Source organism: Gekko japonicus, unplaced genomic scaffold (genome assembly GCF_001447785.1).
Source record: "Gekko japonicus isolate JY-2015 unplaced genomic scaffold, Gekko_japonicus_V1.1 scaffold150, whole genome shotgun sequence".
Classification (NCBI taxonomy): domain Eukaryota; kingdom Metazoa; phylum Chordata; class Lepidosauria; order Squamata; family Gekkonidae; genus Gekko; species Gekko japonicus.
The window spans coordinates 1,639,336-1,656,714 of record NW_015160839.1 but is presented as its reverse complement, the minus strand read 5'-3'; the positions used below and the strand labels follow the sequence as shown (position 1 = coordinate 1,656,714).

The following is a 17,379-nucleotide window of genomic DNA, read 5'->3' as shown; positions in this document are numbered from 1 at the left end:
TTCCTGGGCTCAAGCACACACGGACACACACACACATCCTTACTTCAATCTGCTCTAAAGGAGGAAACATGACAGATGTTTATTAGGCAAAAAAGCTTTTTTGAGGCTGCCATTTGGTTTGGAACTCTTATTTGGGAACTGTCTCTGTCTGGAAAGCCTCCTGATGGACTTCGATTTTTCTGGCTCTGGCCTGGACTGTCATTTCATTCTGGAACGTAACCTTCAATATTTATAGACTCCTGCCCTCTCTTTCAAAGCTAACACCAGCCTTCTTGGAACTGCAGATGCCTCATTACCTGGGGAACTGAGACATAGCCCTGCTAGGCAAGTTTTTAGCATCCCTGGATCTGTAGCCAAAGAAATCAAACTTCAACCGAAGTAAGAAGAAAACAGCCACACAAAATTAAAGACTAAAATCTTTCTTGTGATATAAGCTTCTTTCTAGAAGAATCTCATGTTTAGAAAAACTGGCCTGTTTGAAGTATGCACATTGTTCATTAAGGCACAGAGTATTCGCCATAATAACAACTTTTTAAAAAACAGAATGCAAAGAATGTACCTACTTGGAGGTCTAGATTTAGCTGCAAGCACAATTGTATATAGTTCTGTTTGCCAAAGGCTTCACTGTACTGTGTTTGTCCTCGCGATCACCCTGTGGCTTAAGTTGCCAATGTTCCCATTTTTGTAGATAGAAAAGCAGAGGCATCACCTTGCCCAAAGCCACACCCTGTGATCACAGCAAAGGTGGGACAAACTCCACCTCTGCACCCAAGGCAAACGCTTTGTCCACCGGAGAATAGTGATTCGCTGAGGAATTTTGTAATGCGAAAAGAAAGCGAGGCTGTACGGGTGACTACGTACAGAGCTAGCAGTTCTGAAACTGTCAAGAATTATGAGATGTGCCAAAGGGGATTAAACTATGATAACCTTACTAATCAACAATTCTTACAAGTTCATTTTGCAGTTTTATGTATTTTTAAATGAACAGTGGAATACATATAGCCTGTGAAAATTATAAATAAATTTCATAGAAAACTACAATCTTTGTTTCTTCTTGTATAAAAATCCAAAGATTTGAAAAATTCATCAAGAGGAACTTATATGCATCACATGGGAAGGAGAAGAAGATGCATTCCACACCTCATTAGTGTATTCTAATTAGAAGAACGTCAGGTCCTGCTGACACGGAAGCCAGCATCAAGCTGTGTTTCAAAGATTTTTTTCTAAGCAAGATCACCATGGTTTAATTCCACTTGGCACATATGTTTCTGTGATTCTCTTTGTTTGTTTTAAGAATTATGAGATGCCTGCTGCCAAACCGTCAGATGAAGCCCTTAACACACAACACATAAGACACAACACATAAGACATCCTATTGAAAAAAATATTACATGAGTCTTGAGGATCCAACTCAAAATTCCTGCTTCTTCTAAGTCAAATTTATTATATTCCTACTTGTGCTTCTGCCTCCACAGGATCTCGTGTGACCAATTTCTGGGCGCTATATTATAGAAGAATGAAACAGCTAGGTATTGGGCATGAGTCCATTTAAGTTTCAACTTGCGCAGTGCTCAATCCAAGCCTTTGTCAATTCTTTATTTACGTTATTTGTATCCCACCCTTTTCCTCAATAGGGACTCAAAGTAGCTTACATCGTTCTTGTCTCCTGTTTTATCCTCACAACAGCCCTGTGAGGTAGGTTAGGCTCAGTGTGTGTGACTGGCCCAAGGTCACCCAGCAAGCCCCTGTGGCAGAGTGGGGATTTGAACCTGGATTCCCCATACCCTAGTCTAGGGGTCCCCAACCACTTTGAGACTGCAGGCACATTTGGAATTCGGGCATTGCATAGCAGATGCAGCAGCAAGATGGCCGCTGCAAAATGGCTGCCGCAGGAGGCGGAGCCAGCCACAAAATAATGGCCACTGCTTCACTTCAGCAACACAGTGCAGATCCTTGTGCTGTGGTGGCAGCTGCTGCCAAAAGAACATTTTACAAGATCTGTACAGCCAATCAAATCTCCAATACCCAATCAGAAGCCTTGCTGGGCAAAAGCCCTATCTGCCCCCCTCCCCACAACTCTTGGCGGCCACCAGAAAATATGTTGGCAGGTGCATTATGCCCACGGACACCATGTTGGGGACTCCAACACTCCAGCCATTCTGGCCCTTTTAGTGGATTCAGTCTGCTCGGAAGCCGTGAACGGAACGGGAGCTTTGACTAGAAGGGTGCATCTTGTTTTCAGGTTGCAGGTGCATCACAGCAGAGCCCATCTCAGAAAAGCACCCCTTCCTGTCTGAGAAAGAAGGGGGAATGCCCATCTCAGACTGGCCCCTGCCACCTGCAGTTTTTACACGTATGTATATTACGCGCTGCTCACTTAGGCCTGTTTTACGGCCCAAATCCCAAGTGACGCAATCGTTGGGCCTTACCTAACCTGAGCTCTCCGAAATTGCCGCAGCCTATCTTCTTGCCAACTCGGAAATTGGGACCGACCATGAGGACGCCAGAGGCCGACGAGGAACTTGACGCTCGGGAGCTGTGGGAGCTTCTCCCAGGATTGCCTTTCCCTGTTCTTTGCCTTTCATCTTTCTCCCTAGGAAAATGGTCCATGATCTTAAAATAAAGTTATCTGCCAGCGACCGGGATTTGGACTGTGCACTTTTATTCTTGAAGAGAGAAATAAATATCCTGAAGAACCATTGGGTCAAACTATAGAATCTTTTGGAGATCTTTTGGCATCGTGTCCACAGAATATTCGACGGGCAGTTCCAGATTCCTCCAAGAGGTAGAAGAGAAGGAGGGAGAAAAAATCTTATACAACCTAGAGAGAGAGAGAAAGAGAGGGCAACTATAAGAGCAAAATCCTATTTATAAAAGAACACGCTGCTCCCTAAAATAGGAATGACTGTGATTTCAGTTTTCCAACAGATTGATGGCTTCAGATGTAACCCTTTGCATTCTGGGAGCAGCACGAACATGCAGGGTGCCACCATTCCCAACTGGACCCTTCCCCGCCCATCCAGTGACAGCTTCAGTCCTGCCATTTCCCACAGCTTCAGCCTCGGGATGTTTGGTTCCCATCTCAAAGAGCTTCAAAAAAAGAAACGTGAAAGAAAAAGTTACATTCATCACGACAGAAGATTGCGACCTTGTAGCACGTTAAAGATCGTTTTATATTTGCTTCTCTGTACCATACGCTAACAGGCTATGCACATGTAATCGGCGGGACATAGAGAGCCTTGAACACTTTTTTTTTTTTTGCACTGTACTTATCTTGCTATATGTTCCACACTTATTGATCTCTTGTTGAGAGAGCAAGCAGGGAAATCTGATGAATGCAAAATTATTTTGTTATTATCTACTCGGAATCAAATTGTTATTGAAAATGTGGCCAAATCTGTGTACCTTGCAGCTAGGAAGAGAGCAATGTCTCAGCAGACAGGGCCTTGACTGTTCAGACTGTTTCCTCCCCGTTATAATTTGGTTGTTATGCCAATAAAGGTTGTTTTGTTTGTTTCTCTGTAAAGGGAACGTTACATTTCATTCCTGAAGGAAAACCAAGTGGCAAGCCAATCTGGATACCCTTCGAGAAATGACTGCTAGTTCCTGGGTGTGAGGTTTCATGCACTTCTGGCCTCCTGGTCATTTCATTCCCTTTATTAATGAACTTTCTTTATAACCTGCCTTCTCCCCCAATAGAGACTCAAAGGGGCTCAACACTGCTCTCCCTTCCTCCATTTTATCCTCACAACAACCCTGTGAGGAAGGTCAGGTTATGCATGTCGATGCCATTCATCACAGAGAAAAAGGATTTAGAACCCGAGGGATTAAAGGGCTGGGAGGGGGGGCAGCTCTGGTCACCAGCCCAGCTTTGGTTTGGTGGAGTGCGAAGAATGCCCTGGAGACTGGATATGGTATCAAGACTGGATATAGCTGTCCTTATTAGCAATAATCTTCAGGGATGCTGAACAGCTTTAATAAAAGGATGCATAAATTCTACAAGCAACAGCTAGAAGGAAGGGAATCCCCAGATCATCTTCTATAGGTAATGCTAAGGAAGTCTGTGGGAAAAACAGGGGTAGTTCTAGTTCCCCCTGCCCCAGAGAATCTTTAATATCCATTCACCACAACCTGTTGCACACAACAGTTCAAGTTTAGATGCTCAAAAGGTTTAGGGGGGGGGAAACTAGCTTAACTATTGATTCAGGTTCATTCAGCTTGCAAAAATCGGTTGACGCTTGACTATCCAACCCACATCTGGGTCTCTCTCGGCCCTGTGAAGGAAATGTGTTGGGATTCTTATTAAGTAAGTCAGCAGAGTAAGTATTAAGAGACTGAGTCCATGGTGTGTTTAAAATATAAAAGTTTACTATAAACCTAACATGGAAAAAGGTACACAGGAATATGAAAATAACAAAGAGCTAAAATGCCTACATCCTTACAGCTAAAGGTAAAAGGCAGGAAGAATGGAGTCTCCTTCTTCAGTCAGAACAAAAGACAGGAAGGAGAAGCCAATATGCTAAATACTTGACACATTGGTTTCCAATCAGACTAGCAAGTTAGCTCCAAAGTTCCCGGGCATTCTATTGTCTAAACAGATTGGTTACAAACAAACATGTGACTTCCCGTTGATCATAACAAACATCATTAACCCTGTAAATACTGAAGTGTTTTGACTTGTAACACCCAACAAAATGGCAGCCTTGTGGGTCTCATCTGGAAGGAACACTGCACATATCAGGCAGTGGAGAGACCTGCGCACGTTCCAATAGGGGTAAGCCCACACAGGAGGCACAGACAAATTATTTAAGGCAATGAATAACGCAGGACGGACCTCGGGGGCAACAATGATTTGTTTTTATTTAGGAAACAAAGTAAAACCAGAGAAGGTATTCTACAGATGTGGGAAGGTCTGTGACTAGATTTTTCTGGAGTTAATGGGGTTGCCTGCTCTGGATTGGGAAATTCCTGGAGGTTTGAGGGGGAGAGCAGGGAGGGCAGGGTTTCGAAAGTGACCTCAGCATGGAATAATGCCATAAAGTCTGCCTTCCAAAGCAGCCATTTCCTCCCAGGGAACTGACCTCTGTCATCTGGAGACCATTGGTAATTCCGATGGATCTCCAGGCCCCACTTGAAGGTTAGCAACCCTAACAGTACACAATAATGTTATTTAGAGCAACCTTATTTTGTTGATGGCAACTGAAACAAGCCCTATGGAGGAAAGGCTGAGGGACTTGGGAATGTGCAGTCTGGAGAAGAGGAGGTTGAGGGGGGACAGGATTGCTCTCTTGAAGTCTTTGAAGGGCTGTCGCTTAGAGGAGGGCAGAGAATGCTGTTCCTGTTGGCAGCAGAGGAGAGGACTCGCAATCATGGGTTTACATTAAGGGCAGGAAGGTACCGCCTGGATATTAGGGGAAAACGTTTTTTTACAGTCAGAGTTGTGCAACAGAGGAATCGGCTGCCGAGGGAGGTGGCGAGCTCCCCCTCCCTGGCAGTCTTCAAGCAGCGGCTGGACAAGCACTTGTCATGGGTGCTCTAGGCTGATTCTGCATTGAGCAGGGGGCCGGACTAGATGGGCCTGCATGGCCCCTTCCAGCTCTGGGATTCTATGATCCTACGATAAGCCCCTGTCCCACCCGATCTACTACCTCTTTTAGGGTGGCCAAACTCCACTTGAGGCCTAAAGGTCTCATGGAATTACAATTAATCTCCAGACTACAGAGATCAAGTCCCCTGGAGAAAATGGATGCTTTGGAGGGTGGACTCTATGGCATTACACTCCACTGAGGTCCCTCCCCAGGTGCCATCCCCAAATCTCCAGGAATTTCCCAACCCGGAGCTGGCGACCCTTTGGGCCCTGACTTATGGCTCACCTCATTACTTGGACATACCTGGCCCACAGTATAGTCACAAGAGCATGTTGCTGTTTAGCCCGACAAAAACCTTACGTGGTTTGGAACATAATCTTCAGGAAAGCCTAATTGGCTAGCTGGGTGCCGAGGGGCCGCATCACCTTGGAATGCGCGAGACTCATGGAACCTGGCCAGCTGTGAGAACACAATGCAGGGCCAGCGTGCTCAGGAGACCACAGCCGGGAGGATGGAGAGTCAACTTCACAATGGACAATGCAGCCAGTTGCTGGGCTTTGGCCAGTTAGAACCGTAAGTAGGGACAGACCAACCTAGAAAGCCTTCGGAATTTTCTTGTTTAAAAAACAAACGAATGCAGGATTATTATATATAAATTACATGTATTATAATCTGAGAAAATCCCCTTTACAGAAAGGGATAAGAAACCAGGCCAGCGTGCAGAAGAAGGTGACGGACACCGCTCAAACTTATTTCATTTATTCTCCACTTTTCTCCCCAATGGGGGACCCAAAGCGATGGACAAAATTAGCTACTCCTCCATTTTACGCTCACAATCACCCGCTGAGGTAGGATAGGTTGAGAGAGCATAACTGGCCCAAGGTCACCCAGCAAGCTCCTGTGGCAGAAGGGGTTCAAAAATGCCTACAGCCTGGTTAATTCGGCTTCCTTGAATCCTCCTGCACTGAAACACCCTAACTGGGGGAAGGAAGGCGTTCCACTTAGTCCCACTTAGTCAGTGTTTTCAGATATGAACATACCAAGAGTCACCTTGGTAGCGAAGGCACCTTTTCCGGCCCACACAAAGGCTTCAGTCTACCCGAGAGCACTAAAGGCAGCCCAGTCCTATGTGAGTTTGTTCACAGGTGAGTCACAATACACCTTCCAGGCAAGTCAAAGCCCTGTGGGGACAAGCTTGGCTCAACAAGTCAAGGTCGTGTACACTTGGAAGATTTGATTCCAAGGACAATGTCTGACATTTTCACCGTCTGGTGCCTAACAGTGATTCTGGTGAAAAGAAACAGACCCCCCCCCGGGGGGGGCTGCAGAAGTTAAATATCCCAAAGCCATGCGTGTTCTAGTCGAGGTGTAACATTCGCTTTTCTCCAGGACATTGAAGAATTCCTGTAAAGCAGTGTAAGCTTACTTTTTAACAGGGGTCCCCAACCTTTTTGAGCCTGTAGGTACCTTTGGAATTCTGACACAGCATGGTGGGTGCAGCCACAAATGCAGAACCAGCCACTAAATGATTGCCACAGCTTACCTTTATTCGTAAAGTGAAAATCCTTATGCTGCAGTGGCAGCTGCTGCCCCTGAAGCAACTTTTTAACAGATCTGCACAGCCAACTAGAAGCCTTGCCAGAGAAAAGCCCCACCTGGCCCGGCCCACTTTCTAAAAACACTTAGCGGGCGCCAGGTAAGGTGTCAGCAGGCACCGTGACACCCATGGGCACCGTGTTGGGGATCCATGATTTTTACTGCCAGAACTTGGGCCAGTGGGGGGGCCTGCCTGGAGTTTTCAATACCCTAGGCACTTTAAGGGATTCTACAAACCCATACCATTTTACTGCGAGTATTCATTTCCCTGTTTGGGATACATTTTCCATAAGCCACATCTACACAAACATTTTAATAAGACAAATACGCATCCTCCGCTTCAGCAATAAGCGCGGGAGCCTCGGTAACATGCCAGTTAAGTTTCAGAAGCTGCACGCGCGAGGCCTCCGAGACAGCACCCGGTACTCGGGCAACCCTGAACAAAGCAAAGGAACAGCTGGGCGATAAGGTTATCTACATTTAAAAGCTCATTTAAAATCCAACCGAAACTCAAAGGAAGGGGAAGTCGGTCGGCTTGAAGGAAATGAGCATGTATGGGCCTTGTTACCTGCAACTGCAATGCAGCCAGCCCACCCCAAGCAGGTCAACTGATCAGAAGATGGCTCAGTGTACATTGGAGGACTCAGTTGGCCACAAGCCCTTTTCAGTTAAGCTGAATCATCCGTGGAGGGGAGGGTTTAGCCGATGTTCCTGAGCACCATAAAAAGAACACTTTACTGCAACAGTACTTTCTAGACAACCCATGGGTGTCTAGTGGCGGCACAACAGCTTGCAGGCCAGATTACTGTGACTACTGATGTGGCATGCCAATCATATCAAGCCCAGAGAGTTTTTGCTGTATGTTTAACTGGCACGTAAATATGAAAACTGATAAAACACTGTACTAGAAGGGCTCCGTCCTTGTTCTCGGCACTGACAGTCCATATGGCTTCTGGTTTACACGATACTTGGGTCACAGCTGAGCTGACTTATGGCTACTACAAAGGATTTTCAAGGCAAGAGACCTTTAGAGGTGGTTTGCCGTTGCCTGCCTCCACGTCGTGACCCTGGTATTCCCTGGAGGTCTCCCATCTGAATACTAGCTTAGCTTCCGAGATCTGCTTAGCTTCCGAGATCTGATGAGACTGGGCTAGCCACAATGCTATTACACAACACTATGCTGATTTAACACTCACTCTAGGCTAACCTTGTGCATTGCTCAACATAAAACAGCTGTTCTAGACACCCAGAGACAGTACGGAGTGACGCAATGCACTGACTGGTCAGACAGCCACAATGCCAGCGTGCCTACAAGTGGAAGAGTCTCAAAACATGAAGAGAGGCCCTCATGATGGCCCAGGCAAGCCCAATCTTGTCAGATCTTGAAGCTAAGCAGGGCTGACCCTGGCAAGTACTTGGAAAGGTGACTTCCAAGGAATACCAGGGCTGGGATGCAGAGACAGTTAATACCAAGCCACCTTTCCGAAACATCCTAGCCCCACAAGGGGTCACCAGAAGTCACCATGGCTTTCAGGCTTGCAAGCACATACACACACAGACACAAACACAGAAAACATGGGGAGGGGCATGATCAGGGTTTTTGTAACAAGGACACTGCATGGACGGAGCATAAGAAGTCATGTGAATTCTACTAGGACATGGGAGTTTCCTTCGGAAAGCACACAACAAGCCGTCCGAAAGGGTGGAGGGGTGCTGACCGCTTCCCAACCTGAAGAGAGCAAAAACCATGATCACCTGGCACTGACCGCCCCCCCCAAAAAACGACTCCATCTATTTTGAATAAATCTGCATAGTTTAACCACCTATTTGCAGATCAGTCACCAGCCGAAGGTGGTTGCCATGGAAGCGGTTCACAGTTGTGCCCACGCATCAGCGCTGAGAAGCTAAACAAGTAGGTGGCAGCAGGAAGAGTTGAACCCGGAGAGCGCCGAGGAGCTGCAGGGAGATCATTCGCCTGCCTCGAGTTCTTCGGCGCGGATACACCATGCTGGTCGGGAACGCACGCACTTCAGATTTGCGCTTTTGTTCTGGTTGTGAAGATACGTTTTCCACGGAGATACACATTCTCCAATGTGTAACCCTGGTTAGCGAGCTGGGCCCTTCTGTGGTTAAACCCTCATGACCACACAAGGTAAAAGGAGCTGGACCTAGATAGAAAGACTAACAACGCCTTGCTCCAAACACTTTTCGGATATGCAGAAGCATAACCCTTTCCATAAAAACTGAAGCTTCAAATACTTAAGTTGGCTTTATTACTCACTCCCCAAAATTCTCAAGACAGCTAGCAAAACACACAGGGAGTAAACAGAACACACAGAACTGAAGATAGAAAACACCTATCCCATTATCCACATAAAGCCAGTTTGGTGTAGTGGTCAAGAGCAGCAGGTCACTAACCTGGAGAACCGGGTTTGATTCCCCACTCCTCCACCTGCAGCCAGCTGGGTAACCTTGGGCCAATCACGGTGCTTTCACTCTCAGCCCCACCTCCCTCACAGGGTGTCTGTTGTGAGGAGAGGAAGGGAAAGGAGACTGTAAGCCGCTCTGAGACTCTGAGTGAAGGACAGGGTGTAAATCCAACTCTTCTTCTAAACGGGGAAACCAACTGAAGTGATTTTAGCTAGATTCGAGTCCAGAAGCACCTTGAAGACCAATAAGGTTTTTGAGGTATAAGCTTTTGAGAGTCAACGGCATCTGACGAAGGGAACTTTGACTCTTGAAAGCTTTTACCCTAAAAATCTCATTGGCCTCTACGGTGCTGCTGGACTCGAATCCAGCTCTTCTTCAGCAGACCAACACAGCTGCCCTCTGAAACAACAGTGATTTCAGTTTCTCTATAAGCTCTCATAATTAAAGGGCATTATGCCCCCCTCCACAAAGGCTGCACAGGGGTTTCCCAAGACGCACAGTCCCAACGAATGGGCTTCCCAAGACTATCAGTCCACATAGCAACGGCTCTCCTGTGCTTTCTTCCTTTTTCAGCAGGGCTTCTGCAGCTAACCTCAAGATATACCAGGGAGCCCTGACCTGGATAGCCCTGGCAAGCCCGATCTTGTCAGATCTCGGAAGCTAAGCAGGACCGACCATGGCAAGTGTTTAGATGGGGGGCTTCCAAGGAATACCAGGGCTGGGAGGCAGAGGCAGGCAATCAAGCCACCTCTCTGAAAGTCCTCCATGCCCCAGCAGGAGTTGCCAGAGGTCACCATGACTTCCAGGCATGGACACCCACATCCACACACAAAAATGCAAACGTACCACAAAAAAAAAAGATATACCAGTTACAGCTTTAAAAAAAAGCACCATTGCCTGGAATTGGGCCTTCAAGGTAATAGGTAGCCAGTGCAGCTGCCTGATTGATTCCTTCTCAGCAACAGTACTGTATGACGGTAAGTTATACACACACACCCGGGGGTGGAGAGACCGGTGTTCAATCCCCACTCAGTCATGGCTGCTGGGTGACCCTGGGCAAGTCCATGGTCTCTGAGCCCAGCTTACCTCACAGGGTTGTTGTGAAGATCTATTGGAGAAGGGGGGAATTATTCATGCTGCCTTGAGTTGCTGGAAGGAAGGGATTGTCAGCTAGCATCAGGGCATGGTGCAGCATTTTTGCACCAACTGCGTCTTCCAGTCTGTTTTCAAGGGCAGCCCCTGGGAAAGAACAACGCAGAAGTCAATCCTAGGAGGCTACAAAAGCACGCGTGATGAACCAGGCATTAACTTATCAAGTAAACAAAGCTGGCCAAACATGCTTCTGGACACAGACACCATCCAAGATACAAACTGCAGTAGCCACTTCTGGAGCACCCCTATCCCACGCTGGGGTGGGCAGCCCCCTGTCAAGGGAAAGCAAGCCAGTACCTGGATAGTTTCAGATTGATGGTCGTCATATCCTAGAACATATCTCCTGGGTACCCATGCAAGACTGGGACCATTACTCCCCTGCTGCTTGGGGAAGTCGCCACCTTGGTGACCCTGAAGTCCGTACATTCTCGCTGATTGCACACTGAAGCGGAACCTCAAGAACGGCAACACTAAAACTCGCCAGACTCCGTAATTTCTGAGACTGCCGCTACAATCCGCAACACAATGTTGGTGGCTGGAAGTGAAATACTTCGGTGGCTGGAAGTGAAATACTTCGGTCTAGCTCCTGTGCTGTGTATCTGAGGCCACCAATATCTCCAGAAGGGCAAGGAGATTCCAGCTGCAGACCATTTGTTCAGATGGGCGAGCGTAAAGCAGTCTTGGATCCAAACCGAGTCCCCAGATTCAACTGGTACAGACTGAGGAAGTATTCTAGAATGTCAGGGCAAAGAGCTATAGCTCGAGTTTACAGTAAGTTATGAACCCAACATGCAAAAAAAAATAATCAATAATAACATACCTTACGCTGCAATCTTTATGGCATGTAATTACATTCCACATGGCGAGTATTCGCTTAAACGTGCAAACACACCAAGCTGTTACTTATTTTTCATGACTGCTTTTGCATATAAAGTTTGAGAATGAGTAGAAATCGTTTTGGCCCCAAGACCTCTAACCACACACTCTTCTAGATAAAACTGTGGCTCACATTCCATACCCAGCTCCACACCAGTGGACCAGGGTCTTGCAGATTTAAAAACTGAGAACAGGTTGAGATTGTTTTGCCTCCAAGAAGGCTTGTGTATACACAGTCAAGCTTTGTATCTGAAATGCACAAGCATCAGTATACCAACAGATGGAAGACCATAGTATAGATCTGCGGTACCAAACAGGAAGCTGCCGTGTATGATAAGTGAGGAGCGATAGAGTACATACACAGCAGTTACACACAGGAATTAAAATATCTTCTGGGGACATCACATGGTTCTTTTTGCTCATAAATTTCAGTTTCATAATTTAGATCCAAGATAAGCCAGTGCATCTGTACACCACTCAGTGCTACCTATAGGATTCCATGAGTTGCTACTGACATATAAACGTGCTGTTAATTATTTCTTAGATATTATACTGTTAAAATAATGTAGTACTGAAGCACAAGCTCCTCAGATAAGCTTGGAGCAAAGTTCACAACTGAAGAAAGCTTCAAAGAGTGCCAAAGCCATTTATCATGTTCAGCTTCCAAGAACTGCTTCCCCCCCCACAACTGTCCAACCCTGAACGTGCCTTTGGCAATAGATCCTGTGACAGACCTACTTCCAAGTTTATTTGTGCTTAACATAGCAGCCACTCAAACAGTATTGCAAATAAATATAATTTTAATGTGCCAGACACACGTTTCGGTGTCTATGCATGCCAGGTGCAGTTTGAATATGCAATAGCATCAGCTGTGTAGTGCAGTGGTTAGAGTGTGGGACTGAGATGGGGAAAGAGGCAAGTTCCCATGGCTAGCCCCCCAGTCTTTCAACCTAACATGCCCCAGAAGGGTGCTGTGAAAATGCCCAGAGTGGTGGAGAGAGAAAAGAAACTGTGTACAACAAAACCTCTTTCTTAGTATGTCCAGGTCCCTTGACCCCGCAGGAGCAATAAAAGGCAGGACATGGGGAGCTCAACATGCCAGATGTGCAACAGAATTCAAGCCTCAGCTCCGCACAGTAATAAAAACTGCTGTGTATTACGAACTGAATCATCAAAGCTCACCGTTGAAAAACAACACAGTCAAGAGGCCAACGGCAAAGAGGAAGTGGGGGAAAACCTCCGAGCTCCTTTGGTGTAGTGACATCCTTAATTGTTCAGCTTAGCTTCTGACAAGAACAGGCAGAGGCTATATCTATATTACAAGTACAAACGGGCTAAAAAGAGTGTTCTCTTTCAGACTTTAAGAGGGTAGAGGGTATCCTGCACATACACAAACTGAAAGTCAACAACAGGCTTAACGCAAACAGAGGAATCCTCCCCCCACCGCATTTGCATTCAGTAGCACCTTAAAGATCAACAAAATTTTACTGGGTATACATTCAGGAACCAAAGCTCGCTTTGTCAGATATGATGTATTGCAATGGTCTCTGAGGTGCTACTTTTGTTCTACTATTAGAGGCTAACGGCTGACACTATACTACACATAAACAGCCTGTGGAACTTCGTGCCACACAACATACAACACGAGCAGCATTGCCAGATTTAGCTGCGGGGACCACAGTTGGCTAATAACCCTCCCTGACAGACAGGAGTACAGTTTCTATTTGGGAACTATTTTCCAAATCACTGAGCCGTAATTCAGTGGCAGAACACCAGCTTGGCAGGCATAAGGTCCCAGGCTCAATCTTCAGCTAAAAAGACCAGACAGCAGGAGACGCCAAGAACCTTAACCTAACACTGCAGAGAGCGGCTGCCAGCCAGAGCGGGCAATGATGACCTGACTCAGCCAGCATGGTGTAGAGGCTAGAGTGTCTAATGCAGTTCCACAGGGTCTGTAAGGCAGAGATGTTCCGCCAGGCTTTTGGTTGAAGACAGCAATGGTTTTCCACCATAGCTGGCAGCCTCCTATTTTCTCCCATCTTACCCGCTTCAGCCTCCTCCTTAACCTGCCTGTGAGACGGAAGAACAGTCCAGAGTGGGTTTTAGATTAATTACGGACACCACCTGTTGACTACTAAATTGGGATTGACTGACTGTTGATTTTAAGGTCTTAATGTTCTTAATAATGTTATGATGATGCTTTTAATCTGTTGTAAATCGCCCAGAGCCCTGTACACTCAGGGACTGGGTGATCCAGAAATTTAAAGCATACATAAATAAACTATGACCAGGTTTGAATCCGCACTCTGCCAGGGTGACCTTGCCCTAGTCATATGCTGTCAGCCTAACCTACTTCACAGGGCTGTTGTGAGGATGTGGCAAGAGTGTGGTCGCAGCGCTAGTGGTGTGCACCCGGGGGGGGGGGAGAATGGGGTATAAATAAAGTAAATAATATTAAGAACATAAGAGAAACCAATGTTGGATCAGGCCAATGGCCCATCCAGTCCAACACTCTGTGTCACACAGTGGCCCAAACTACTAGGTGCCATCAGGAGGTCCAGCAGTGGGGCCAGGACACCAGAAGCCCCCACACACACTGTTGCCCCCCCCCCAAGCACCAAGAATACAGTGCATCACTTGCCCCAGACTCAGAGCTCCTATCTATACCCTGTAACTAATAGCCACTGATGGACCTCTGCTCCACATGCTTATCTAATTCCCTCTTGAAGCTGTCCATGCTTGTAGCCGCCGCCACCTCCTGTGGCAGTGAATCTCATGTCTTAATCACTCTTTGGGTGAAGAAGGACTTCCTTTTATCCCTTCTAACCTGACTGCTCGGAAATTTCATTGACTGCACTTCCTAGTACACTGGAGAGTCGGTACCTTATACGCAGCAGCTGGCCAGCTTCTGAAGGCTGAAACACACACAAGCCTGGCCCTAACCTACTTCACAGGGCCGTTGTGAGGATAAAACAGCAAAAGGAAGTTGCAGCCTACTATGGGTGCAGCCCAGGAGGAAGAAACGGAGCATAAATAAAGTAATTAGACAATATTAAGGAAAGCCCTAGTATATTATACAGTAAATAAACAACGTTAAGGCACCCCCTAGTATACTGGAGGGCCAGTACATTATCCTCAGCAGCTGCCCAGTGTCTGCGGGACTGAAGGCTGAAACGCACGCAAGCCTGGCCCTGATCCCCCCCCTCCTCCCCTTCGCCCACCCCCTTGACAAGCGCCTGGCGCCAAGGAACCCAGCGGGGGGCTCTTTGTCTCCGCCCGCTCTTTTATGGCCGCGGCAGCAAAAGGCCGAAAGAAGGGCCGCCAGGGCCGGAGGAGAGGGAGTCGGAGGGGAGGAAAGGCGGGAGCCCAACTTACTTGCCAGCTCGCGTCCCCCCCGGTCAGCGGCGCGTCCTCCGCCACTCGCGGCTTCCCGGCGCTTTCCCGGCGCGCCTCGATCGGGGGCCTCGGGAGTGGGTCGCCACGGGGAGCGAGTCCGCGAAGAGCTGCAGGCCGCCCGCGGGACACCGGGGCGCGGGCTCGTGCATGGCTGGGGGGCTGCGGGGTCGTGCATGGCTGGGGGGCTGGGGGGGGGTCGGGCGGGAGGGGGCCGGTTTGGAGGTGGGGAGGGAGCGAAAGGGAGGCGGTTTTTAAATTCTTCCTTCCTCTTCTCCGCTTGCCCGCGCGGGGACGGCAACAACACGCGTGTTCTCCCTTCACACGAACACAAAAGCGAGGCGGCGGCTCAGAGGATGGCGCGATCGCCGTCTCGTCGTCCTCCCTCGAGGCGCGGCCCCCATCGACGGCGACCGTTAACGGCAGAAGACTTCGCCTCTGAGGCGGCGGCCACGACGGCCGTTCGGAGCAAGGGCCGCTTCTCCCGGCAGGGACGTGCTGGGGGCGCGAACCCCCCTCTGCGATCGCGCTCTGAGGGGAGGAATAGGGAAGAAAAAGGGAGGAGGGGAAGAGCAGCCCGGAAGCGCTTCCTGCGGGCACGCCCCCTCGGCAGACGGCGTCCTATAGAACGTCCGCCTGCTGGTCCTCGGCTCCGTCACGAGAGCGCTTCCGGGTTAGGGCCGCCACGAAGGCGCCCTAGCAACCGCGTTCGGTTGCTAGGCGGAAGTGTGTTCGTTGAAGGGGGTAGGCGTGCGGGAGGGTCATGTGGTGCGACAGAGGCGGGCGGCGGTGGGGGGTGTTAGGCGTGAGTCTTCTGTTGCAGTGGCGGCTCCGTGGAACAATAGAGGGTGGAGAAGGGAATGGTGCAGGCGATGGTGAGAAATGCATGCAGGGCAATTAAAGCTCCATTTGGTTAATGGCATTACTGGGTTTTAGACCTCATTAACCAAAAAAAAAAAAAATGCTTTCGGGCTCCCTGTTGCATTCGAGAGAGGCTAAGGCGTGCCATTAGACCCAAAGCAATATTAGACAAGCTTTCCAAAGTCTGGTGCAACTCACTCAAAAAACTGACTGGGTTTTGTATCAGCATAAGCTTTCCAAACACACACTCCAGCCCACATACAATGGGGAAGAAGGGCTGCTTGTGAAGTGAGCCTGTTAACAAGGAGTTGTACTCCAGGTACCCAACTTGCGCAAATGGCTTTCAGGGTATGGTTGCCAGCCTCCAGGTGGCACCTGGAAATCTCCCGTGATACATTTTATCTTCACCTTAACAACATAATGATAATAAGCTTTCATGAGTCACTGCTCACTTCTTCAGATATCTAAGGAATTAATTATTGTATGGCAGTGGCGCAGTGTTCCCTCTAAGCTGAGTTAGTGTGAGCTAGCCCAGTTTTTTAGCCTCTGGCTCCACATTTTTGTCTTAGCTCAGGAAGGAGGGCTCCAGAGCAAATTAATTTATGCAGTAGCCAAATTGCTTGCTCACAACTTTAATGCCAGTAGCTCACAAAGTAGAATTTTCAGTTCAGTTCAGTTACACAGTTGAGTCTGACTCTTCGTAACCCCATGGACCAGATCATGCCAGGCCTTCCGCCGTCCTCTGAAGTTTGCTCAACTTCATGTTCGTTGCATCGATAACACTGTCTAACCATCTCATCCTTTGCCATCCCTTTCTTCTTTGACCTTCAATCTTTCCCAGCATCAGTGTCTTCTCCAGTGAGTGCTCCCTTCTCATTTGGTGGCCAAACTATTTGAGCTTCAGTTTTATTATCTGGCCTTCCAGGGAACAGTCAGGGTTGATTTCTCTTAGGATTGATTGATTTGATCCTCTTGCAGTCCAAGGGACTTCTCAAGAGTCTTCTCCAGCACCATAGTTCAAAATAATCTATTCTTCGGCGCTCGGCCTTCCTCATCGTACAACTCTCACAGCCATATAGTACTACTGGGAATACCATTGTTTTGACCATACAGATTTTGGTTGGCAGGGTGATGTCTCTACTTTTTATTATGCTGTCAAGGTTTGCCATCGCTTTCCTCCCAAGGAGCAGGCCTCTTTTAATTTCATGGCTGCAGTCACCGTCTGCAGTGATTTCGGATCCCAGGAACGTGAAGTCTGTCACTGTTTCCACGACTTCTCCTTCTATTTGCCAAGGAGTGATGGGGCCGGATACCATGATCTTAGTTTTTTTGATGTTGAGTTTCAAGCCAACCTTTGCGCTCTCCTCTTTTACCCTGAGCAAGAGATTCTTTAGGTCCTCTTCACTTTCTGCCATTAGAGTGGTATTGTCTGCATATCTGAGGTTGTAGCACAAGCTTAATCCCTGGGCAACTGTCATCCTGA

At 47.9% G+C, this 17,379-nt stretch overlaps 1 protein-coding gene and 1 long non-coding RNA gene across 2 annotated transcripts in view; both read right to left on the bottom strand.

Moving 5' to 3' along the window:
* CSNK1G1 (casein kinase 1, gamma 1) overlaps positions 1-2,610 on the bottom strand; it is a 37,620-nt gene extending 35,010 nt beyond the window's left edge. Inside the window, exon 1 of the mRNA XM_015418770.1 lies at positions 2,430-2,610. Coding sequence (XP_015274256.1) covers positions 2,430-2,610 — 181 coding nt within the window. The remainder of the gene's footprint in view (positions 1-2,429) is intronic.
* A 97-nt stretch (positions 2,611-2,707) lies between these two features.
* On the bottom strand, positions 2,708-15,186 carry LOC107116872. Its single transcript, XR_001482721.1, has 3 exons — positions 15,018-15,186; positions 10,701-10,853; positions 2,708-2,821 (listed from the first exon to the last, which is right to left on the bottom strand). It is a non-coding gene; the product is annotated as an uncharacterized LOC107116872 (long non-coding RNA).
* Positions 15,187-17,379: the final 2,193 nt, after the last annotated feature.